Source organism: Urocampus carinirostris, chromosome 3 (assembly GCF_059441175.1).
Source record: "Urocampus carinirostris isolate Australia breed hairy pipefish chromosome 3, RoL_Ucar_1.0, whole genome shotgun sequence".
NCBI classification, from domain to species: domain Eukaryota; kingdom Metazoa; phylum Chordata; class Actinopteri; order Syngnathiformes; family Syngnathidae; genus Urocampus; species Urocampus carinirostris.
In genome coordinates, this window is record NC_142351.1 from 45544960 (window position 1) to 45572680 (window position 27721).

At 37.9% G+C, this 27721-nt stretch overlaps 1 protein-coding gene across 14 annotated transcripts in view; it reads left to right on the plus strand.

Annotated features, from left to right (window-relative positions):
* Positions 1-27721, plus strand: part of chl1a (cell adhesion molecule L1-like a) — a 100842-nt gene that overhangs the window by 66716 nt on the left and 6405 nt on the right. For 4 of the 14 annotated variants that reach the window (XM_088332034.1, XM_088332036.1, XM_088332035.1 and 1 more), the window contains 5 exons: positions 4174-4239; positions 4603-4716; positions 7568-7729; positions 11391-11567; positions 14507-14579. In XM_088332034.1, the coding sequence (XP_088188160.1) occupies positions 4174-4239; positions 4603-4716; positions 7568-7729; positions 11391-11567; positions 14507-14579 (592 nt within the window). Of the gene's footprint in view, positions 1-4173; positions 4240-4602; positions 4717-7567; positions 7730-11390; positions 11568-14506; positions 14580-16924; positions 17001-27721 lie in introns of all 14 variants that reach the window. The other 10 variants (XM_088332038.1, XM_088332048.1, XM_088332045.1 and 7 more) reach the window with 8 other exon arrangements.

The following is a 27721-nucleotide window of genomic DNA, read 5'->3' on the forward strand; positions in this document are numbered from 1 at the left end:
ATAGTGTTTTTGTTATTTTACATTATGTCTCCAGCTAAAATTGGTATTCAGTAAATGAGTTAAATTTTCAAATTTGAAACCACTTCTGCCATGGCAAAATAATGTTTAAACAGAAATTAGAACATTAGGAAATCCATTGATTTCATTTCAAGGGATACTGCTATCGTCGGTTATAGAAGTTATACCTTTAAACCTACTCGGCATTGTTTATTGGGCAAAATGTACTGAATTGTAGATACTGTTGGTACTGGTTGTACTCACTAGTTAAGTCGGCTTGTACTTTTCAGGAGATTTGCTCATTTTGTGATGTGATATTTGTTGCAACATGATTGAAAAGGAAAAGACAATGCGAATATATAAACTATTAAATTTATAACATTTTTTTTTATAACATCGGATTCATTATATGCATGATATGTATCCTAAATTTCCATTCCTGGGATTATTACTTCAAAGTAACATATTGAAATAATAAATAATAACTATTCACTTCAAGTTATACTTTGTGAAATTAGAAGAAAATTGGCGAAAATAAGACAAACAGAAATGTTCCCATCATGTACACCCCTGTAATATCAATATATGGACGCAGTTGTAACAAAGGTTAAATAACATACAATTCTAGAAAAATGACTTAAAAACCACGACAACCCAAAGATGAATCAGATTAATACCAGGAAAAAAAAGCCATTCCTTTATCAGGTTCTCCTGTGATAAGAAGGCAGAGCAAACATGGGTTTAGAAGAAGAGACACAGCATCGCCATTGCATATTTTATAGTCTCAAATTGAGGAAAATAAAACCACAAGAATACCACAGGGTATCAAATATTTGTTCACCTGAACCACTTTGAAGCACCTGGCTTGTTATCCCTGATTTGTTGGCGGGTAGTTTTGAAAGAAGCTCGTTCTGATAACGAGGGTTTGTTTGGGAGAATAGTCATCAGGAGCCCTTCAGCATGACTGCAGTCAAAATGTGTCATGAGCGGTCATATTTTTTAGTACGATAAGGAGGCAGTCACATAAAGTGCAGTTTTTCCCGCATGCAGTTACAGCATTATATTGACGTATGGAGTAAAGCTGTAAGCAAACTAGAATTTCGGTAAGCGTCAGAGCATCGTCCGCGTTGAGACGAAAAAAATCATTTTAGGTTGGCATTGCCCTTTTTGCAGGAGCATTGGCACATGAGAGTGCAAAACTCAGAGAAAGACTGATTCCAGATGGAGAATACAATCCTCAAACAGAAGGGAGAACAGCCAAAATATTTATTAGTCTACAGAAATATTGTTTGAAAAGATTAACCTCAAGATACAAGGACTCCAAGCGGAAAAGAAGAGAAAACTGGAGACTGGAAGTTGAAAAGCAGCTGTTCAGTCATCAACTTGCTCTTTTTTTGCTGACAGCAGAACTGAAAATACTGACACAGATTATTTTGGGCATTTTTCACATCTAAGGTGCCTGTGAAATATGGTGGTCAGATCAAAACTAAGTTTCCCCTTCTTCGGTTGGACAGACACACAAATAAAAACAAAAAAACATATATGTATGTATATATCAAGGTTCACAGATCCCTTAACCACCAGAGTCATAGGGTCGTGGTGTGTAAAGCCTGGCAGCACCCATCCCTTGCCAGGCCGTTTTTTTAGAGTAGGGTTTAGCTCCCCTACAAGAAAAAGGTTTCCATAGTTACCAGTAGCAGAGAGTTACTCAGAGACAGCACCTTCAACATATGGTCGCCGTTGTTTTTCGCCGTACCTCAGCCTTGAAGTGTAGTGGCGTGTGACAATACTGATACCAAATCTTAATTGACTGGGGGGGAAAACTATTGTTCCAATATTTTGAGAATCACAACGAACAATACGCATTGCATCACTTGTGGCTGGCTTTCTTTTTATTTATTTATTTTTTGAAAAACAAACTTTGTGGAATAAATATACTGATCTAAAATTGATGTGTTGCTAAAATTGTCCTTTTGTATTAATGAATCATTTCTTTTAATGTATGACAACTATATTCTACGACAATATTACTATTTCGTAAATGCTACAAAAATACTACTTCAGAAACATTACAAAAATACAAATAAACTAATACTACAAAACAAAATAACAAATTCAACACTTATATTTTTATTATATACATATATATTTATGTGTGTATATATATATATATATATATATATATATATATATTTATATATATATATATATATATATAAAATAATGACAACATTATTACCACCTTCGCTTTGCTCGCAGGTGATAATAAACTCACCCGGATTCAAAAACGCAGTGTAGAAAATGAAGCAAAAATTAGCAGTTTGTAGTCCAGAATTTACGGTAATTTGTTCACTGGAATATAAGAAAAATTGTTCATATTTTGCACAAACACTCATGCTGTTGTTCCATTGCACACATGGGTAGTGTTTTTCTTCCTTTTTTGGGAGTGATTGCAGCTGTAGCCTCTGTTCGTATGACCTATTCCATGTTATAGTTGTACTGCGAGATGTACAGTATACAGGCGAATTGTTTCACATTCAAGATTTTCCTTGTAGTCCATAGAGTGTGCTTCTTCCGTGAGTAGTAGCTTATAATAGAGTAGAACCTTGAATGTGTGACACTATCTGCTCCCAAGAGTCTTGCATGTCATCCTGCATGACAGCAGTTCAAAGACTGAGAGTATGTTGGCTTGCAAAAGAAGGTTTTTCAGTATTTCTCAACCATTGCACACAAATGTGCCATGAGACATTCTCTGGTCCGTCCAATTTCGTCTATTTCATGACAACATGTTTATAATTATCGGAAAAAAGTGTGTAGTTTTTGCAATATGTTCTGTAAGCCAGTTATCAAGGGATTTACAGTAATATTATTTAGTATCAGTAGATGGCAGTATGAGTAAATCATTTATGTTGATTTGTCACTGCTACCAAATAATTCCTACTTTGGACTTTGATAAAAACAACGTAATATGGTACATATGTGACAGGCTGAATCTGTGTTACTCAACCTTTTCATCTGGAAAAAGAAGAAGAAGAATCGAGACACACCTTCCATCATTTTTAAGCACACACGTAGCCGAAATTGACAATAAAGGTTTCTCCTGGAGGTAACACAGGCCATTTATTTTGGTTGATTTTTTTGCTCTAATTTGGCCTTTTCCTTGATAATTTTGTTGTCCACTTTACATGTTCTACTTAATTTTCATCGTGTTTCTTTTAAGTTCTGGGTGTGCTGGACCCATTTGGGCGTAACTGAGCCAGTCGTGTTTATGACACGTCATTGCACACAACTGTGAAAAACATTTACCCTGTGACTTGTTTGGGGGTTAATTGCACTTCTTTTAATGACACTATTATAAAGATGCACTGTTCTTTCCATTGTCAAATCAGATCATGTTTATTTGTACAGCCCTTAATCACAAAAACAGGCTACACAGTCCACCATTATTATAACTTAGGCCAATCCTTAAGCAGCCCATTGTAAATATGTTTGCCTATTTATCCTGACAGTCTTTTATCCTTTTTCTTGTTCATGTCTTTATGATGCGGCACAACAGCATGGTGGCTAGCATGCAGCCCCACCGTGCAGGGGTCCGGGGTTTAATGACAGCTACTGCAGCCTCCCAATGCAGAGTTTGCATGTTCTCCCCGTGCCTGCCTGGGTCTCCACCCACATTCCAAACACATGCATGTCAGGTTAATCGGCTGGGCCAAATTGTCCGTAGGTGTGTATGAGTGAGTGAGTTGTATGCCCCTGTGTGCCCTGCGACTGGCTGGCAACCGGTTTAGGGTGTTCCCTGCCCACTGCCCAAACACGGCTGGGATGGGCTCCAAGACTCCGCGACCCTAGTGAGGATAGGTGGCACAAAAATGGATGGATGAAAGTCTTCGTTCCATGCTTACCCAGGAGTGCCGTGTCTAATCTTGTTGCATACATTGTTTCAATGACAATAAAGACAATTCAATTCAAAAAGTAGCTCTCAGCTCGAACACGGTTGGAGACACCAGTTTTAGAGAATCTGGTAAATTGATAAGTTGTGCGGCCTTTGGGATGTTTCCACTGCATAGTTTCTACTGTAGTCGTTTTCTAAAAGACCTGCTTACTTCAAGTTTGCACCTCCTCCCACTTGCACCGAAGCATAACTCTAACATCTAAGACTTTTTCTGTTCTTTTCAGGCCACAACTGCTCTCTTTCCTTTCCTCACTTGAAGCCAGGCAGTGCTACACATCCAGCTCCTTTAGGTACACACACTATGTACTTTGGCTGTGATGCCATTTTCCACTAAGTTTCAATGAACAGGCATTGAGTAACTTTGCGGAGTTCTCTTTAAAAAGGGAGTAGTTGTCACAAGAGCCCAGTAGAGTTGCATCAAACCTTCATGAGCGCATATCCAGCTCTCCCTAATTAAGTCTAGGGGACTGTGATTCCTGGCAGCTCAAACGGGCTTCTGCTGCAAGCTACTATGTTTTCCAACAAGGGGTATTCTATTTGCTCTGCTAATCCTCTTTCCTTGTCTTTTCCTTCCCTTTTCTGTGCCTGGTGTTGTTTTCCTCTGGCCGCCTGCTGTACTATCCCCTCCTCCTGTTTCCTCACCCGTTTATCAGTTCCAGGCCTGTTGAACATAAGCTCTTACGCGAGTGACACCTTTGCCAAAATCAGCTGGACTGCCAGAGAGGAGCAGCAGGACTCTCAGCTCTATGTGGCTTATATGAATAATCGTAAGCTTTTTTTAACTGTTCTATATTGACAGACATGATAAGTTCTAAATGGATTGAAAGTGAGACTTTAACATTTTCTTATTACCATTCAAAATCCTGAATATGTAAGTTACTTTATAATAGGGGTAGGCAACAATTTGGAGTTGCGGGCCGCATTGGGTAAAACGATTTGGTCAAGGTGCCGGACACGGAGACCAAAACAATTTTTTTATTTATGAAATTAAAAACATGCAGATACCTACATGCCTACATGTTATATTTATTTATCCTTGTTTGTCTAAATAGATTAGTTTAAGTTCACAGTTAAAGCAAAATAATGTATTGGGTCCCAGTTTTAAGCACTAAATTTGAATTTTAGTTTTGTAGTATTACTGCAGTTGTACTTTGTTGAGTAGTCTTGAGATATTCGTGCAGTTAGATCTTTTTAGAATTTATGTAGTCATTTTGTAGTATTCCTGTAGTTTTATATTTGTAGTATTTTTCTAGTATTTCTGCAGTAGCGTTTTTTACTGTATATCCATCGAACGATTTTCGTGGCATATCCGTACCATTTCTGCACTATTACTGTTGTTGTCATTTTGTAGTATTTCTGTCATAATGTTTGTGTGGTAGTATTTTGGTATTGCGGTATTATTGTAGTAGTTCTGTAAAAGTATTCTTGAAGTGTTTCCATAGAAGTATTTTGTGCAGTTTCTTTCATATCTTTGTTGTATTTCTATTGTGGGATTTTTGTAGTATTTCTTTAGTATTTTGTTAATATAAGCGTAGTTGAACCTTTGTAGGATTTATGTTGTTATATTTCCATTTTACATTATTATTTTTGTATTTATACAGTTTTTTTTCTTCTCCCCAGAATGAAAGCAATATAATAAACTGGGTCCCTATTTTGAAGCACTAAGTTAGATAATTCAGTTTGTAGGATTTTTGTTATATTTCAGTCATGGTATCTTTGTTTTAGACACATAGACGCTTTTTCGACCCTCACATATATGATAGCTGATAGAAAATACAGTGTTCTATCATCAACCATCTATGTGCCTGAGACAATCAAATTTGGTGTTTGTGGATTCAAATTTTAATTGATACTATAGATTTGCACACAACTGGTCAAAGCTGTGGTGCAGTTGGCATGCAGGATAGGGTAATCTTTCGGTATCATTGTGAATCCAACTTTTATTTTATCATCATCTTGAACATACTTTCAAAGATGCCTTTTGATTAAATCGGAAAGTTAATGGGGTGAGTGGAAGTAGTCTATAAAAGCACTTTGGCCCAGTCTTGCATTTCAGAGCTTAGCGAGACAATTTTTGCTCTTACAATAACAAAAACTGTATGTGCTTCAAAATGCTTTTAAACTTAATGAGATGAGCTGCTTTTTATTGGCTGAGCGTCCTTCAATGATCCAATATAATCGAGGAATACACAGTACATTTGTACAAAATAACGCCCATGTTTGCAGTTAGACTGCACTTTGCATTACACTTTTATTCCGTACTAGTTAAGTTTGTAAACAACAAAAAGCTCCAGGAGAAATACAAATGATCAGACTCACTATCATAAAAGCTAATATGTATATTGAAAAAATAACCTAAATCTTTACCCCATCAGAAGAAAATGGTGCTAATGTTTCCCTATGTAAAGATATTTGAGTTTTTTCTCTAGTAGCGTTACAATTATTAATGGAGATGATCGTAGTTCTTTTCACTCATTTGAACAAAATATATGAGAAAAAAATGAGCAAAACATCTGCTATATCAGATACGTTTTCTGAACCTTGAAAAATGATTAAAAATACCTTCTAAATAAAATGAATACACTTGACATAAAGAAATAAATATGCCGATGAATGCAGATTTTTTTACATTTTTACTGTTGTGAAAGTTCTGACTTTAACAGAAACGTATACTGTAATCCCTTGTTACTTTACGCCTCCTACTCCACGGCCAAAATGCTTCGGAAGTTGAAAATGTTTTTGAAATCCGTTATCCCCGATCACATATTGTTGTGAGCAAGTGTGTGGCGGAGTGTATTTTCAGTGGAACTTGAAGCTCTTTTTTAGCTGTGCTGTCCACAAAAAGCAAACCACACTCGTGGCCGTGATCCATTGTCTCCAAGCGGTGTGAACCGGGCCCGCTAGAGTTCACTTTTATCTGGCCTAGTGAATCTTTTTTGCTATTATTCAAACCTTTATTTGCACTCATGCTGCCACAGTCCATTATCCCCCATTCCATATTGCTGCGAGTGGACCGGCAGAAAGCAATATTTTTGGGAGGCGTGCTGTTCTAAAATGAATTGCGCGTTTAAGGCTATGATCCGTTACTCACGATCGATTATTTCGGAGAACATTGGCTGGTATAGCACAGTTTATTGGTTGTGGCCGCTGGGGTTCTCCATTGCAGCCCGCCTAAAATGAACTGCACTGTTTTGGCTGTGATCCATTATACCCAGACTATTGCTGACAACAGAGGCTGGGAGATCAAATTTGTTTTATGTCTCGTTGTTTCAGTTATTTTGGCCTAAAACTAACAGTAAAGGTGTGGAACAAACCATTATCCCAAGCTGATTATTGCTGCAGTTGAGGACTGGCAGAGCACATAATATGAATGGAAGAAGCTACTTAGAGCATATCGCATATTGTGGGAGGCTCTGCTCGCCATTAAACGCAATAAATGAGGGATAACAATATAGCGCCAAATCATGGCAATTCATGCTGAAAAACAACTACTATAGTTATCAAATGAATAATCCGTTTTTTTGGGTTCTACTGTAGCATCATTTTCTTTTTTTTTTGGCCAAGAGGACCGCTAAAGTCTTACTGCATGTGCACTTGTTGTGCTTGGCTTGTGTGTAGGGGACGGTAACTGGCGAATATCCGAGGCGGTAAACATGTCTCGGAGCTTCCACATAATTGACGGGCTCAAACCGGGGACGATGTACACGGTGCGCCTCATGACCAAGACTTTGCTCGATAACGCTAGCATTTTCGAAGAAGTTTTCCAGACGCAAGTCACAGGTAAGGGGTGGCAAACATGCTATGTGAAGTAAGTAGTAGTTAGTGTTTGTAGTTTTTCCCTGCCATTTGGTCCCAGCCAACAACTGCATAGCAAGAGAAATTTACAGTCAAGAACCCATTGTACTGTTTTATTTTGCTTCTTTTTAGTGCTTTTAAAGCTTTACAATAGGTGTCACCAAGCTATTTTAAACATAGAGGTACTTTTTTATACTAATTGGCAGAAAGGGCTTTAATTTTAAAATAAATTTCTAATAAAAGAGAAACATGTCTTATTGATATGTTGTATTTATGTTATATCAGGTTGTTATTATAAGGAAGTTAAGTCAAACACTAGAACTTCAGGTCAGTTAAAAATAAAATTGACTAGAAAATATAAATGGTGAGCTACACAGGGGGGCTACTGCTGGTACCACGTTGGAGACCCCTGTTTTACAGGTTTCAAAAGATTTGCAGTTTTATCTCTAAAAGTTTAACACTGCTTGAACTGAAGCTTTAAAAACCTTTAACTTGCAAATTTTGGCAGCTCTTGTTTTAACTCACCCTTAACTTTTGAATTAAATATGTTAAGCTGTTTTAACTCCAGTTAATAGCAGCTTTTGTGCAATGGAAGTTTTAAAGCTTTAACTTTTGACAGCTCTGTGTTTTAATAGCATGTCTTTAAAACACAGAAAGTACACAAGAAACACAGGTTTTAGCACAAATGCTTATATCTATAGTTTGCGTGCAGGTCTTTGTAAAACAATGGATATGAAGTACAGATGCTGCCCTACTTACCGTGATCGTTCGTGAGTTGAATTTGTTTGTAAGTTGTTCCAGTGCTATATTTTGTATGGAATGTATGTTTAAGGTTTATGTAAGTATGTTTAGATAGATAGATAGATAGATAGATAGATAGATAGATAGATACTTTATTCATCCCCGTAGGGAAATTCACACTTCCAGCAGTCTACCCCGTTGTTTATTAACAGATTAACATGATGCCCTAGGGGTGCTTGTAGCAAAGTGGATGACGTCACGCTAGTCCAAAAGTTCGACATCCCTGCGGCAGATGAAAATCTTTTCTTTGTGAAACTCCAGGGATACACCACCTCGTGTTAGCAAGTCCGCCTCCTCGCCGATTCCCCCCGGCTTTCGTGTCTCTGTATAGCGGCATTGAAGCCGGATAGCTCCGGGTAGCTCCGGGTGGCTACACGTTAGCGTCCGGAATGCTAAACGTGAGCCACGTTTCCGCAAAACACAGCAACTGCGCTCCCTGTGCGCTTCGTTGTTTTCCACCAGCACTCGATGATCTTATTTGGTTGTGAGTCCGCATTTACCATGATTACGGATGGTACCAAAGACTTATAACGCCGCTAGCCGCTTAGCTAGCTCCGGCTCTTCTTCCACGATAGGCCCCTTCATCACGCCGGCATGAGAATTCTTCAGGGCAAGGAGTTGATTCCTTGAATACACGCATTTTTGTGCGCTAAAACCCATGTCCATAGGATAGAAGTAATCCATAGTGTAGTTGTCAAAACGGGAACCTGCAATGTATTGTATTGTTTTGAAACTGAAAAAAACATTTAATAAAATGATATGCTCTATAATGTTACAAAGCAGACTGAATGATAAAGCATAGTACTGTACTGAAAAACAAGGCTACACATTAGGCAGTGTCTGAAACTCATGACAAAAAGTTACCGGATACCAGGGCAGACAACTCTGAAAAGTTGCCTGCGCAGCCATAAAGTTGCCCGCCCCATTTTTCACAACTTGAAACGCAATAAGACGACTATTCGCAAAAAAAACCCAAAAACGTTGTTGCAAAGTATTAAGGATTGATAATCAGAATATGTAACAGAACAACACTTTAAAATTACTTTTATCATAAATCTACTTATAACATTCATTGCATGTATATGACATCGCTGTTTTCCATCTTCCATCAGTATGCACCTGTATTTACTCATCTTCATTCATAAAAAAATTGCGTTGCGTCGTCTACTACAAGCCACGTGGAATCCTCTTTCCACGATGCTTTTAATGTACGTTTATGTTTTGTAGCGTCATAAATTTTGTTAGCTTCTTTTGAATCTTTCTTCTGGGGCCGTGGTTTTGGCTTGATTCTTAACCTCTTATCGATTTTTATTGTGTTCTCTGTGCGTCTACTTTGAAAAATGATATGCAGACAACCTTAGAACGCTCGGGAAAGTCCGGAAACATAAAATTATTTGATGCAGGCTTTTGATTGGCTGCCGAATATGCAAATTGCCAAACGAAACAAAATTCTGAAATTTCCAAACCAAAATCTGAATAATACAAACCTTTGTTTGAAAAAAAAAAATCATTATTTTTTTCTTTTTTTTTTTTTTTTTTTCTTTTTCTTGCAAAAGTTATCGGCCACCCGGGTGGAGACATTTTGTAAGTTGTACGCTCGACGTAAAAGATGCACGCCCCGAGCGTCCGGGCAGGTGTTATTTCAGACAGATTAGGCGTTGACATTGTGTGCTCCATGAAGCCATTTGAGACTCCTTGTGATTAAGGGATCACAAATAAACTCGACTTGACTTTCAAGATAAATAAAGTTAACTTACTTTTGGGAGGGTTAAGCGATCTAACAATTTTCTCAACAGCATCAAGCTTCCTTATTCCACTTTCATTTCAAAACAAATGGTTCGCCTCTTTGTTAAGCTTTACACCAACCGTATCGAATGAATGCATTAGATAATAAACAATAAAAATGTCAAAGTTCTTAGTTTGCTAGAGATACAGTGCAGTGTGTATACACACAAACGTGGAAGTAGAAGCCGGATTCCTTATTCGGTGTGGATGCTGTGTGACCTCTCACAGCACCACGCGGCGAAAAGAAGCACCACAGCGCTGTCCTCTACTCGGATAGAGGGGCACACAATACAAAATCTAACATTACATTTTTTAATCGAGTTTTTAACCTATTTATTTCGTTTCAAGACTTAATTGACTTTTGCAACTTTGGTTCAGGAATTTATTTTCAATTTTGTGTGCATCTGCATGTGTGTTTGTGTTTTTGAAAACCTCTTCATATTCAATCATTAATACGTTTGATTCAGCTTTTCCCTAGCTGTTTCCATGAGCACACTTCCTGCTTAGTTAAAAGGCAGTTGCAAAACGTAAATATATATCAAGACCAATTGCTCGGACAAAACATCAAGCCAGTATGAAATGGAAATTAGCTCATAAAAAAACAAAACGGAGATGTGAGGCTTCAGGAAACTCCAAGGCTTCAGCTACTTAGCCCATGTGACAAAGAAAAGGGTGCACAGCACCATCAGTTGGCACAGTGGACCCTACCGAGAACTGTTGTCAATTGTGCCCAGACAGAAACTGAAGGGGTGGGTATGGTCATGTCACAAGATTATCAGGAATGGCCAAGTTCATTCTACATGGTACAACCCGAGGGGGCAGGAGGAGAGGAAGAGAGAAAAAAAACTGGGCAAACAACATCAATGAATGGACTGGTGTCAGGTTTGCCACAACCCAAATAGAGGGAAATAACTGTCAGCAGTGGAGAAAGCTGTCCAGAGTTGCGTCCTTGGTGGTGCCCAGAGATCTGTGTACCGTGAATTATGTATTTCGCCAAACGTTCTGATTGGCAAGATTGTACAAATTGACTTGACTTGAGAAATGTTGCTGTTGTATGCAGGTGTGGCCGGTCAAGAGAGAAACATATCTACCAAGGGCTGGTTGATCGGAACCATGTGTGCTGTGGTGCTTCTCACACTCATTGTCCTCACCGTGTGCTTTATGCGGCGAAACCAAGGTGGCAAATATGCAGGTACGCCTCCGCCTGGGAGACAAGAAATGCTCGCCATGGACAAAGGTCAGTTAGTCTTTCACTGGGGTTTTCTGTAGGGCATTGTGTCCTTTTGGGGGGGTTCAACCCAAATGTTTTATTATCAATCACTCTTAGTTTAAACTGTATCTGCTGGACATTCTAAATTTGTTTTGGTTGACCCCCTGAAAGTGCTGAACACAACCCTGGAACCCCAAACTCCGCATCACTCCTGCATGCTACATTGTGTCGTCAGACTTCAATCCAGTTCTCTGTTTTGACAATTTACTAGGACATGCTGCACTTCTTTAACGGTTTGGAAAGAATAAATGCATATAAAAAAAAGTTAAATCAAGAATCAAGGCACAAAACAGGAGGAAGAAGTAAAAAGAGTTGAATATCAGCTGTTCAGAAACTTCAATTCTCTATAACAAACACATTCTCTGGAAGTGTGGTTATCATTTAAAAAACCTCTGAATCCCCTAATCTAAACATTATTCAAATACAGTTGATTGAGAGACAAAAAATGTTTCAATTACAATGCTGTTTGATAAGTATCCAAACTTCAGGTCATTAGCAGCATTAAATTAAGTTTATATTATTTCATAAATCAAAGTAGATCTTGAGTTCAAAATATCTTGATACTGTAAAAACAATGGAAGAGTACTGATGCCACTTATTGTAAAGAGGTAATATTTAGGCCTTTTGAAGGCAGTATTAATTACCTTCTACCGCCAATTAACAACCAGAACTTGACATGAAAGGAAAGCTGAATTTACATTAACCAAATACGGCGGCGCAGTGGTTAGCGCGTGTGCGGCACAGTTCTGAGGTCATGGGTTCAAATCCAGCTACCGGACTTCCTCTGCGGAGTTTGTATGTTCTCCCCGTGCTTGCGTGGGTTTCCTCCGGGCACTCCGGTTTCCTCCCATATTCCAAAAACATGCATTTCAGGTGAATTGGCCGGTCCAAATTGTCCTTAGGGGTGATTGAGCGAGCAAATTGTCTGTCCCTGTGTGCCCTGCGATTGGCTGGCAACCAGTTCAGGGTGTCCCCTGCCCACTACCTGAAGATAGCTGGGATGGGCTCCAGCACCCCCGCGACCCTACTGAGGATAAGCGGTGAAGATAATGGATGGATGGATAAACATTGTGTTATTAAAAAAGGTTTTGTGTTAGCCTAAATCAAGCACAGAGTGCAATCTAACTGAATGCATCCTGAATTACGGTCTGAGGATGACTTTAAGAAGGAATCCCTTGACTGTATCTGTGATATTTCTCTTCTCCGAATCATGCAGTGCAGAGTTCCTCCCAAATTTTCACCAGAACAGGATTTGGCAAGCTAGGGAATGCATGTGAAAACTGGTTTGCATGCCTTTGTGAAGCAGTTCTCCTTCATAAAAGCCTTGTCAAGGTGGATGAGGCAGTTTCAAGTTCTTACCTGCGCTTGTGCCCCCGCTGGGCCACGAATCTTCTATGTTGCGGAGCGATACTCATTCTCCTTCGTGCTTTATTTCCTCACTCGCTCTCTTCTTCCTTGCAACCTACCCAGCTTGGGGTGCTTCTGCAAGGATTGAACATTTTCACAAGCCCTTTTGCACCTGCCCTCTTTGCCCATAGTTTTTTTTTTTTTTTTTCAAAACCTTCTTGGGTGCTCAGTTCTATTTCAAGGCAAAAATAGATCAGAAGCAAAGGAGACTAAAATCCGTCTGTTCTCACACTTGATAAAAACATATGTTGTAAACCCCCAAAAAAGCTATTCTTTTCTGTCTTTTGAAATTCAACTGGCATGCCCTCAATTGATTGATTGTAGCTTTTTCTTCATTTTACCTTGAATTGTAAGTAGTGCTTTCCTCATTGTACAAGCACTGCCAGCGGTAAAACTACAATGTTTTCATGTGTTGAACAATTTTAGTGGATAAACATGACAACATAAGAAGAATGAGGCTTTTTGTCAAACACTGTATTTTACAGACTAAAAGATGCACCCAAAAACCTCAAATTGGCCAGAAACATTCTACTGTGTTACTATATAAGTGCAACTATAGATCAGTCGAAATGTATCGCTGATTGTAATTGCATATCAGTGGTGGCCACCTGGGATTAAACCCCGATAGCAACGAGAATGGTGCTGAGTCCTAGCCTCCAGGGACATACTCCGAGATTGAAAAGACATTAGTGTTATATCACGATCATGCTATATTTAGTAACAGTACCAGATAGAATGTTAGAGAAATGGGAAAACAGAAAGTGATTAAAAATCACTATGTTTCTCAGTTTAAATTAAGCAGTCTTACTCTGCGACGGGCTGGCAACCAGTTCAGAGTGTCCCATGCTCACTGCCTGAAGATAGCTTGGATGGGCTCCAGAACCCCCGTGAGCCTACCTAGGCTGAGCGGTGCAGATAATGGACAGGTGGATGGAAATTAAGCATTGTATGTGACAGCCGTCGTTGAATACCCGCGACAATTTGAAGAGGAACAAATTACCTTCCACAATGCTTTTATCTTCATTCAGTTCAGAATCTTGTATGTTTCGTAAAGACTCTACAATACAAGACTGTCTTTCATTGGTCCCTAACGTTTTCTGTAGTACGAACCTGTTTAATGTCTGACAAAATTGTTGTGGCCTGGTGGAATGACATCATCGACAATGTAATACTGAGACTAAAAATTGCATTTTGAAAAAAAATCAAATCTGTTGTTTGTATCCCAAGTATGTTTCGAATGATCAACAATGCTCTAATATGGTACATATTTATTTTTTGTCCAACCCTACCCCTTAATGTAGTTTAGATTATATTCGCCTTATATTCCGGTGGGCTTTATATATGAACAAAAATCCGAAAAAGACAATTTTTGGGGGGTGCGCCTTGTTATCCAGTGTGCCTTATAGTGTGGGAATTACGGTATTATTGCATGTTTGCAAACAGTGGCTTGTGTAAGACCAGACTAAAAACAAAATTGTTTGATCCCATTGTTTTGGCAGTGAAAGCAAAGGAAGACCTCGACCCTGGCGAAGAGTCACAAGCAATGAATGATGACACCTTCTGTGAATACAGGTGAGCTGCACCTCTAGATTTTTATGATAATTTCTGTGGAATAAGCCGTCAACGCCCATTTGACAATCAAGGCAAAATGCTTACAGTATATCCCTCAAGTTTCCTTTACATTATTATTGTTTATCATTAAAACATGTCGCCTTTTTATATCTGTTGTCAGACTATCCAATTTATAGATATGGAATTGATTTGAAAATTTGATAAAATTATTAAGTCAAAATATACAATATTTGTTTGGAATGTACAGTACCGTTAAAAAGTATTTGCCCCTTTCCGATTTCTGTGTTTTTTGCATATCTATCACAATCGAAGGTTAAGATCATTCAAACCAATTTTTATATGACACAAAGACAATCCATGGAAATACAAAATGCAGTTTTGTGAAATGTTGATTATGGGAGACAAACGTGCAATAATACCTGGTTTAAGATCAGGTAATTGTGCAATTGTGTAATTGTATTCCTGTGCAGTCCTTTGAGACATTTTTGTGATTAAGGGCTGTATAGATAAATGTGACTTGACTTGATTTGACAAAATCTAGGCATATCTTATCCTAAGTGGAAAATTTAACAGGCCGCTCTGGCCTTAGTTAGGGCCACTGTTCATAAATCCACTGTAAGAAAAACACTGGGCAAAAAGGGCTTCCATGGGAGACTACACATGCGAAAACAACTGCTGTCACAAAATAACACAAGAAGTCGTCTCATAGTTGCCAAACAGCATCTTGATTATTAAAACTGTCATTATTAGGAATTTTAAAGAAGCATTAGGTTGACTAATGAGTCAAAAATTGATACCAACGGAAAAAGGGTTAACTGCACCAAAATAAATGGCATACATCTTAGAGGGAACATTTTAACACTCCTTTAATGAGATACTTGACATAATTGACTTCCCTGCTACTGCAAGTATTACCGTTGATTCTAAAATGTAAAAAAGGTATGCCAGTCCAATACCGTGTTTATTCGTGTACAATGCATACCCCTAACTTTGATGAATATAGGTATAACATATTGTTTCACTCTTTGAACAACAAATTCAGCAAACATTGAATATGTGCCACCATGATTAAAGTAATTCATTGACAACATAAACTGTGAAAACAGCACTAACCAGGGCTGCGACTAATGATTCATTTAATAATCAATGAATCAGATTAAAAAAAACCTCAATTTTGATTTCCTCCTCTTATTCAAATATTAAAGTTGTTGAAAGAAAGAAAAAATAATGCACAAAGCAAAATAATATTCTATAATATAAAACAATAAAAAATCCAAGTATTTGGTCAACAGCTTAACAATAAACAAAAATACGTATGCATATGCTATGCAAAAATATAAGATACCAATTTAAAAAGAAACAGCCTCGTGGCGCCCTCTGCTGGACCAAAGTCCTTCTACAAGTTTGTTGCTGGATCAAGAAGAAAAACTCACAACAAAATGTGGTCTCCAGTCTGCTGAATCAAGGTCACAAAATCACAATGAAATTCAATGCACATTCATTTGCGTTGAATTAACCTACTGAGTGGCACACACATCACGTGAAAACCGAAACAATGATGAAATTATTTGTAAATGGTTTTAATAATCGAGTTTAATATATGTCATCAATTCGTTGTTGCAGCCCAATTACTAATAGATACTGAGTGGCACACACATCACGTGAAAACCGAAACAATGATGAAAATATATGTCAATGGTTTTAATTATTGAGTTTAAAATGTCATCAATTCGTTGTTGCAGCCCAATTACTAATATATAATTTAGAATGTTTTTATTCAAAGTCGTTCATCATCAGATACACCACAGAGTTGATTCCCTCATTGTGCTTTTTTGCGTTTATCTATATCTTTCACTTTCACTATTCTCTGTTCTCTATTCGCTTACATTTGTCCCTGGTACCTTGAATAAAAATAAAAATAGGGTGATTATAAGATACGATGTAATGACTATTCATGAGTCATCTACATTACTAGTGGTTTATTGGTTAGGATTTTGGGCTCTCACCGCCATAACCTGGGTTTGATTTTTATTTCATCCAATGCTTTGCGATTGTAGTCAGCAACGATTTCCAAACTGATCAATCATTGCCCAAATACAGTAATATAATGTTAACGTGCACACAAATGGAGAGTTATTTTTTCGGGTTGAAAAAAATATGCGTTGGACCTGAATAAATACACTACTTTTTCCTTGTGAATATCACTTGATGACAAAGTTTGTGCAGCATACACTATTTCAGCGCATTGAGTAGAGGTGTCTCTGATTGTGTGTAATGAAAAAGCTACTGACTGAACACGCTTTCATTTTCTCACGCTGTCGTTTCTTCCTTCCCCATCCCAAAAGCAAACCGTCTGTTCATGAGCTTTGCGAGGAAGAGCCCAGAAGACACTTTTCAACTTTCCGTCATGAAATGTGCTAGGTAAACACACAGTGTAGATCAGACTAGTTAGAACCTACAAATGTGCATAGTGTGCTTCCCCTAGTCAGAGGCACAGGCTTGGAATTGGAACCGATTTGTTTGTAGTTTGTGTATTGCTTGTGGCATCAGTAGTTTATTACAGTGTTTTAGAATGTGCATGTTTGTGTTTCTGTGTTTTTGACTAGCTGAATGTATATTGTGCATCCGAAAGCATTGGCGGGGTTCCCCTCTTTTTAAAGTTGCAACTTAATCATAACGTTGGACCAGGGTCAAGCCTGGAATTTTACTTCCACAGTCATATGGATTAACAGACTAATCGTGAAACCATTTCTTTGTTACTTTAGCCATTTTTGGAAAGAAAAAATGATATTATGGAAAAAGGTCAGATTTAAAGCGTGTAAACCGTGAAACGCTGTATATTCCTTTAAAAGCACTCAATGGACCTGAATACATGAACACAAGCTACCCCAATGGCCCAGAATCCTGCAGGTTTGAGATATTTTCCTCATCTAACACACCAGGGTCTAAAGCACAGGACAGGTATTGGTTGGGCTTCTCAAGAACATGCTGTATGAATGAGGTCTATTAAACCAGTGTTTCTCAACTATTTGGGGACCCACCATTCCACCCTAATGACAGGTTTTGACCAAAATCAAGAAACATATTCTACTTCACAATTTTATTGGATGAAAAGATGATGCAGTTTAAAGTAGAGATAGTAAAATATATTAACCTTTTTTTTTTTTTTTTTTTTTTCAGAAAATAAGATTCCTAACAAAACCCAAATGACTTTAAGTGCTGTATCTACGCACATATGAGCCTACATTCTATTAAGCGACCCTGTAAAACCTCTTTGAAATAGTGACATGCTAAAATGACACCGTACCTAAAAGTTTTCAAAAATCGTGTACTTAAACAGCAAAAATTACTTAATTGTGTAGATAATAAATGTATATACTAGTAAAAACAGTTTACTATACCTTAAAACAGTGCTTCAATAGCAGACATTCGTACAATATTTTTTATATATTGCAATCATTACCTTCTTCTACTCGATTGTTGAAGTCACTTCCTTCCATTTTTTTTCCTTTTGTGACTACATTTCTTGGGAACAATTAATATAGGCAGAAACAGAAGATCATACAAACAAAATCAAAATAAAATGAGATGTGGCCCCTTTTAAACACAATAGGGGAGTCACCGATTGACTGAACAAGAAGAGATCAAGCAGGGCACTTTTGGGGTGGCAGTAGCTCAGGAGGAAAAGCGCTCGTCTTTGCATCAAGAAGTCGCAGGTTTGATTCCCGGCTCATATGTTGAAGTGTCCTTGGTACAGTATATATACATATACTGTGTATATTCTATATGCAGTATGCGTTTCCTTTCTTATAGGGCTGACATAAAACCTTTTTTTGACTCCAAACATGGTTTTTTTTTGTCTTTCAAGATTTTAGGTTGCCGTTGCCTGTACTAAACCAAGGTATATTGCGGCTCCGACAAAGAATAAAATAAAACTGCTGAAGAGAAAATCGAACATTAACAAAACTACTGACCAAAGAACTAACCAAACCCTCTTGAATCTTGACTTTTCACGGTCCATAAAATTGCATATTTGGATTTCTGTGCTCGTTGACATAACCTTACATCACCCAAATATCTACAATATTCTGATCTAACTCTAAATACTCCATGCATTCAAACGTACTTCATGTTGGTAAAGCCAATGTTTTAGTCTGTAAATCCCTGCTCGCTTCTTTGTGCAGAGATTCTTTTCTATTTCGCAAACACCATCAATTCTAACATTTTTTGGCGGCAGAGAAGAGTGTAGGGAAAATGAGATTAGGGCACCAATCTTTGACCATCTCTGTTTCCTGCACCCGAGACAGCACCATTTATTTGTCAATAGACCACGCAGTCATGGCACTTTAAATTTCAGTCATGGAATGGGATCAAAGATCTTAACCTTCGCAGCCCACAAGCAGAGAAAGGATCAGTGGGTCATGGGGACCTAAAACAAATATCCAAGTGCCTACGTAGCAGAACTCTCTTTGCTGCAGGGGTCGAGGAATAAGTGGGAGGAGGGTCAACATGGGAGATGAGTTGGATGATTTAGTAGTATTCAGTTTGATGTGGTAGAAAAGTTGAATTTCTCTTGGGAAGAAAGTTCTGGCAGCAGTCCGCACAAAGGACAACTACACACAATAAAAAGCTTTCCCTGCAAATTTAAATTTCGACTTGTGCTAACATTAGGCGCCCTGCATACCCGGGAACAGTAACTTTTTTCAAACTTGAGTTAGTTGATGCCTAACACTATTATTTTGGGATAAACTATAACAAGTTGTTTTTGTAACACAGCCAAACTATTTTCAACAAATTTGGCCTGGCTTGATTGCCTGGCATTGAGCCCAGGATAGGAAAAGTTTAAGGAAAGAAGCTAGCTTACAGAAAGTTCCCATTACATTTTGTATTCAGTTGTTTTTACACCCATGCATTTTCACTTTGTGAGTGACTTCCCTAAAGGGGTCAAATGTGCAGTACCTTCTCAAGGTTTCTTCATTTTTCTCATGCTGAGGTTTTGAGTTTTTCCTTGCCCTCATGTAAGTTTTAGATCAGGGGAGGGCGTTCTAATAGTCTGTAGTCTGTACTTCCTTTTTGGTCTCTACAGACTTTTGAGACTTCTTGTGATTAAGGGCTTTACAAATAAACATGACTTGACTTGACAGAGTCAGAAAACTGCAAAAGTACCATCCATCCATCAATTATCTGCACCGCTTATCCTTAGTAGGGTCGCGGGGGTTCTGGAGCCCAATTTTGACCGGCCAATTAACCACACATGCATGTTTTTGGAATGTGGGAGGAAACCGGAGTTGCCGGAGGAAACCCACGCAAGCACGGGGGGAACATGCAAAATCCGCACAGGAAGGTTGGTAGCTGGTTTTGAACCCATGACCTCAGACTGTGCTGCACACGCGCTAACCACTGCGCCGCCGTGCTCGCAAAAATACCAAGTCAGCTTATTTGGGTAGTTTTCACAAGTGTGGTAACCCATCTGACTACCTGTAAAAGATGGTTCTGATACTCAATGTTACTCTATCCTGGGATGGTAGAATGTCTTTTTAGGGAAAAAAAATGCTCAGTCAACAACACCAAAAGTGCTGAGCCAGCCTTTTTTGGCATTTTTCCGCATCCAGGGTTACTTACCCGACTGCCAGGTGAAAGATGGTGGTATTATCTAAACTCTTTCCCCATGTTCTTAGGTGGAAGTACAGACAAACACACACACACACACACACACACACATATTCATATCAGATATTCTTTTCCCGCGAGCAAGCAAGGGTTGTGATAGTGGTTTTGTTCAGGATCTATATATATACTATAATGGTATATATATATATATATATATATATATATATATATATATATATATATATATATATATATAAATATATAATGGTTTTGTTCAGGATCTAAGTGTATATATATATATATATATATATATATATATAAAATGGTTTTGTTCAGGATCTAAGTGCATCTATATATATATATATATATATATATATATATATATATATATATATATATACTGCACTTCAAACTATGGCTAACTTGTTGTTATTGTGCTATTATCACATCAGAACTGTTATAAGTATTGTGTTTATTTTTATTGATATTATCACTGGTGCCGCAGTGACATTATGCGCATTATGACGTTGAGGGATGGGTATTGCGAAGATTAGTGTATAAAATATGTGATTATTGTAACTATTATAATTATTGATATCTGACCTATGTAATAAGTATATCCATGAGATTTTGTTGTATTGGACACAAGAGGAGCTATCTATAAAATGTATTTAATAGGGAAGATAAAGGGGTAGGAAAAATAAGCATCTGCTTCTGACTACCCCTTTTCGAACATGTTGTGTGACATTATTTCGTTGTTGACTCATTGTTTTTGTCCTGTTTTTATTTTTATGTTCGAAATAAAGTTTTCATTCATTCATTATCAAGCAATCGCAAAACAAAACACGATCCAATCGATTTTACTTTCTGTCAGTAAAATTCTGATGAATACATATACCGTATTTTCCGCACTATAGGGCGCACCGGGTTATAGGGCGCACCCCCAAAAAAATAGTTTTTGGTCCTATATCTTCCATAGTTAAGGCGCACCGGGTTATAAGGCGCTACAATGGGAACGTCGACAAAACAGTCAGATGATTCATTCAAACTGATTACCCTCTTAACATTCCCAAAGCTTTCAAAGAAGCAAATACGTATCGTAGACTCGTGCGGATGCAGTGTCCGTACGATGTCACTCAAATGCATCATTTCAAATATCATTCGGAAGGTTAAAGTCTTGGGATTCAAGAAATGCCAACCATTCCTTAGGTTCTATTTTCTTTTTCGCTCGCAACTTTACTGTGCTTATGACAATAAACACTTGGAATTGAGTTTAATTCACTCAACTCATCACAGCAACATCAAGATCGTTCTAAAACAAGATACCGGGAAAATTTAAAGCCGCATAGCTCACCTAAGTTCTCACGTTCAATAATGATACGCAACAATGGTCTTCTTACAACCGTGAGTGTAGTAAATCCAGGAGAGTAAAATATTTACAAATACAGACTAATGAAACATGTTTCTTTATGGCATAGTTTTGCAAGCTTGCTATTCAGTCACCTTTTCGGCCAATTACAGGGTTTGTTTTGGGCCTCTAGCCTATCCGAGGCTCCGAATAACTTCAGGCAAAAGCGATTGATTTAACTGATGATTGACACATCTTTTTCGGCCAATTGTAGGGTTTGTTTTGGGCCTCTAGCCTATCCGAGGCTCCGAATAACTTCAGCCAATGACGATCGATTTAACCGATGATTGACACATCTTTTTCAGCCAATTGCAGGGTTTGTTTCGGCCCTCTAGCCTATCCGAGGCTCCGAATAACTTTAGCCAATAGCGATCGATTCAAATGATGATTGACACATTGGTTAGCCAATGAAACGCCGGTATATAAATACCAGCATACACCGCGGACTACTCCACGTTTGGGGGAAATTCGAGTCGGCGGCTGTTGCGTAAGTTTCGAGACCTTGCGATTTAATGTTGAGCCATATATAAGGCGCATGGTCAGCTTTTGAAAAAAAAAAAGACTTTAAGGTGCGCCTTATAGTGCGGAAAATACGGTGTATATATATATATATATATATATATATATATATATATATATATATATATATATATATGAAATGAAATGAATATCCAAAGTGTCGTAGTGTATTTTCTCATCAGAATTTTACTGACAGAAAGTAAAATCGATTGGATTGTGTTTTGCTTTGCGATTGCTTCTTTCTGTTTGAAAACATACACAAAAGAATCAACTAAAAAGCCCTTTCTGCCTTCTTCCTTTCTAAACCTAGTGAGTCACAATTGCACGTCGGCTGCCAATTGCATTCCCGTGACGCTTGCCAAGACAATAATTCAACAGGAAGAATCGTGTTGTTTCGGGCGCCTTCGAACTCGTCGTGCGCTGGAGCTCCACAAAGCGATAAGAAGGTTTCTTTGCGGGCCCGAAGCAATTTGTGGGCATAAAAGTGAATCTGGCCGACAGCTCAGTCACTGCAGTGCACGCCCTGACATGGCTCAAACACGCTATGCTTTCCTGGAGATATTGTTTTTGTCTCAGAGTATTCACTCAGGTGGAGGTCATTGACTCACTGTAATAACAGTCACCAGTGTGAAGGATAGGACCACCGTGGATTTAGACCTGGTTACACTTCAGCAGGCAAAGTGTCCAGAACCCAGTGAAGGGCTATGCAATTACACCTACGCCAGGGGTTTGGGTACCCAAAATGTTCAAAGAGCCATATTGGAACAAAAAAAAAACTAATTTGTCTTGATGCACAAAATTGTAAAAGCGTTTTATAAGCCTTATAATGAACGCAACACATACTGTATGCAGCTATATTTGCCGTCATTCAAAAAGTCCAAGTGTAATGCAATGCTTCCTGTGTACTCGGTTTTAGTGCACCGCCTTAAGTTGAACTTTTTTACAATATTAATGAGTTACAGTATGTTAAATCGCTATGATAAAATTAAAAAATAGGATGAACTAATTTAATTTTAGATGTCATTGATGATTCGAGAAAAAAAAACAGGAACAAAACATAGAGCGTGCCCCTTATTCAGACAACAAAAGCACTGTAATAAAACGTGGCATGTATTCATATGTGTACAGGTATACAAAAACAGCAACCTTTTGAAAAGATTAATTAAATAAAATCAAATTAACAGATCCCTACTATTTGAGAACCACTGGGTCTGAGCAGCAAAACACAAACAATATCCCTAGATGTCATTCTGAATATATACTGGCAAAAATCAGAAATCTCTTCATTAAAAACAGCTTATTTATTACTTAAAAAACGTCTGTTTAATGGGATTTCTTTTTTTTAAATAAGGAGTGTAGCACTACATTGTGATGCTGCCTGTTTGAAAGCGGCAGGGCTTGCGCTCTGCTCGGCTGCAACAGGAAACACGGGAGAGAAAGGAAAATGAGCACAGGAGAGATGTGCCGAAGTAGTTGAAATGTAATATTTATTCTACAAATTTTTACAGCATTGGAAAATGTTAAAAATGTTTGTGTCATGTCTGTCCTCCTACAGAAACCCTATTAAAAAAAAAAATATATATATATATATATATATATATATATATATATATATATATATATATATATATATATATATATATATATATATAGCTTTCCTTCATCTTTTTAAACTAGTAAACATTTTTGAAAAGTGCCAGGGTGCCACTCCGTAGAGCTTAACAGTTGCATGCCTTCAGTTCCAGTTTGAATTAGTGATGTGTCGTTCATGAAAGAACCAGCTCTCTGAGCTGGCTCTTGGAAGGAATATTTCTCAATTTATTTGTGAGATATTGGGTAAAGAGAGGTGATTTGGGTGTTTCTTTATCTCTGACTTTATTTCTGTTTTTCCTTTTCTTTCTCTATTTCTCTCACTCTTTATTTCCCTTTCATTTGCTTGCCCTCCTCCCTCTCTCTTTCTTTCTTTCTCTACCTTTCTCTCTATCTCTCTTTATCCTTCTCTCCCCTTCTCTCTTTCTCTTTCCTCTCTCTTTTCTTCCTCTAATTTCCATCTCTCTTTCTTTCTTTTTCTTTCTCTTTTGCTCGGCATTGATGGGCAGTGGCGTGTGTGTGACAATACTGATACAAGATCCTAAATCACAGCAGAAAAACTCTTTTGTTCTGAAATTTAGAGTAGGCCTGTTTTATTCATATTTGCATCCTACAATACGAATGGCAACTTTTTCAGCTTTCTTATTTTTCCTGAAAACATGAACTAGTACTCCTATAGTATGTTTACTTATTTTCATAATCAAAACAGACCTGTTTCAAAATTGGATTTTATTTTTGTAATAGTTTTGTACTCTCTGTAATAGTATTTTTGTAGAAGACAAACAAAGCGCCAATGAGGATGAACCTGCCACCCCCCAAAAAATACAGTATGTTTTTTTTTTCAATTAGTACTACAATGAGCTCTTCATTTTTCACAGGGTTGTGTTCCAGAAATGTCCCGTGATAGTCAATACCTGTAGGATTTATTTTGCAAGTAATTGTTAAATAGTTTATTATACATCGAAACCCAAGAACACACCAACTTTACAGGCTAGAGTATTTGTTTCACGAATCAAAGAATTGAACTTAATACAACACAAAATCAAATAACTTCTTTTATTTCAAATTACTATTTTAAAAATGATATTGCGCAAAAATAATATTGCACAACTATATTGATCAATTTCATTCTTACTCTCTTACTTTACTTTATTACCCTCATGTGAATGTATGGAAAACTGCATTTACTTTCCAGTTGGCTACCCAAAATGTTTAAAGCCATACTGGACCAAAAGTAAGTCTAGAGCCACCAAAAATGAAATAATATATAAGACTTACAAGGAACGAAATACATACTGTATCTATCTATATTAATTGGAAACATCATGTTTTCCCTTTTACAGTAACCTTAAATTTTCCATCATCAAACAATTTTGAAAAAGCCATGGAGCCACCAACGAGCGTCAAAGAGCGGCATGTGTAACCAGAGCAGGTTTAGTGGGTCAAGAAGTTCAAGTTTATTGGCAATAGAAAGCATCTTCCTGTGCTTTTAAGTGATTTTGAGTGTCTTGTTGACATGATGGAAACTTGAAGTTGAAAAAGATTCGCACATCCATAATGCAGGAAGCCATTACACGTACGTTCAACCTCAGACTGCAACGTCGTTGACGCACTGGAAGACACAAGCAGAAAAGGGGCGGGTCACTATTCATCCAATCAGAATGCATAACACAGTTGCACAATGAGAATCTGTGAAGTAGCCAAACTGCATTAAGTGAACCATGATGCTGCAAGGTATTATTGTACTTTATTTGAAATGACATCTATTTTCATTATATTTTTACATATTTCGTGTTGTTAAAAAGCCTTACAGGGCCCACCCCTGTTATAAAGGAATGATTCATTCCAAATGTTGATGCCCTACCGCTTTCATATTGTCGAGGATTTGAATCAAAATATGTATTCAACTCCAGTGTCTTGCTGCAGGAGGTGTTGGGAATTGAGTGTAGAAGCGAGACTGCTGCTCTGTTTAGAATGCCTCTCATGCTTGGCGTCATGAAGCTGTTGTGACTGCCATCCCCCCAGAGTACCCTCAGCCTGACTATGATGTTGTTTCCCAGACTTTAACGCCAGATCCTGGGCCTCTCTTATGCCCTTTGAGTCTCTAAAGGCAATAAGCCACCCACTGCTTTGCCACGTGTCCGGAGAGCTGACAAGTGGTAATTATGCTACCAACGATTTCTCTTAAGAGACAGCCCCTCAGCTGCCCACTGCAAAAACAGCAGGTGTCAGGACTCAGGGTATGCTTACTTCCGTCAGTGGGATTCTATTTTTTTCTTTTACCTTCAGCAATTTTCCCCTTTTCCTAAGAATTAGCACATTTGGTAAGATGTTGTTTGCCCAACCACTTTTAGTTTAAAGGTATTCCCAAACAGATTTTTGCAACCTATTTAACTTGCTGAGGGATTCAAGAAATTTAGACTTAAGATTGACCCATCTGGCTTTTTTTTAGAGCTGTGAGGTCATTGAAAAACACCAACACTTTAAAAATGGAGAATTCCATTACCAACATGGGAGGTGAGCTCTAAAACGGACAGCGATTTTAGGTAGGCAATTGTGCCATTTCGCTTTTGCATTTTACCGCATGGGTCGCAATAGGTAAGAAATTGTCCAGCTAGCTCCCCGCTGGGAGCAGCCAACGGCTTTCATATCTTGTCTGTTCCCTGGTGGCGGTTGCTGGCCCACCGTGTGTTGTTTGGCTGGCTAGCCTGGCGTTAGCGCAGGTTTTGCAGTTTCCATGGTTTATTCCCGGCCGGTTTCACATTTATTGCCGTAGTAGTTGCTGCTTTTGGTTTTTAGTTCCGTGTTAGTCTGGCTGTTAACAGAGTGGCTTTTGACCGGCTAGCCTGGCATTAGCGCTGGTTTTGCCGTGTCTCTTAGGTTAATTTCGGCCGGCTTCGCATTTCTCGTAGTAGCAGGTATTGCTTTCCACTGTTCATCCCTGGTTAGCCTGGCTGCTAACACAGTGTTTTTTACTCGGCTAGGCTGGCGTTAGCGCTGATTTTGATGTGTTTCTTGTTGTTTTTAATTCCCATTTGTAGCCCTAGCCGTTGCTACTTTTAGTTGTTGGTGACAGGTTAGCCTGGCTGCTCACTGCATGCTTTTTGATTAGCTAGCCTATTTACAGATTAACATAGATTTGATGCCAAAACCATTGACTATTTCCTCAAGTTTTGCATGATTAACAATTCCGTATTAAGTTCAGCCAAATGCAAAGCCTCCCAAACTATTTTATCCTCCAATTCAGTTATGTTAAGAGTACTGTTTCATTAATTACATATAAAAGTGACAATGGTCACTGGAATTACTAGGCACTGGGGATAAGCTCCAAATGGTCAATAATTTAAACATACAGGAAAACGAATGAAACACACATTTAAAAATGACTTCCCACTTTTTTATTGCAGATAAAAAGAATATTTCATTTAATCTAGGGTCAGCGATCCCAATTTCATACCTTTCAAAGAACACATAATTAAAATTGGGGCTGGGTAAAACGAATTGACGTGATGATTTAGCCATTCTAAAAATCAACCATCTAAAAATTGGCAAACACATAAAATAAAGGGGATTATTGGAAGGGTTTAATTTTAACAAATAGTCAATACATAATAAATACTAGAAACTCAATGAACAGTTAATAGCTAACAAAAAGGAAACAATGTGGAGCCTGTTGTTTTGCCTATATTTTACCTATCTAAGGTACACCAAATAAAAAATTCCACCCCTCCAAATTATTTTTGGGTGATATATTTTTCATATATAAGGCACAAAGGGATTATAACTATAATAATAGCTAGGATTAGGATACAAATAAATAAATACATGTACATTTAAATGCACTTTCATTTTTTTCCTGTACATTAGGCGCATCGTATTATAAAGCGCACATTCAAATTTCGGGAACAATTTGGAGTTTTTGAGTGTGCTTTATAATCCCGGAAATACAGTCCTCCAAATCGGTATTGTGACATTTGTGAATAAAATATCTTTGCTATTTATCTGTTTTTGAGTC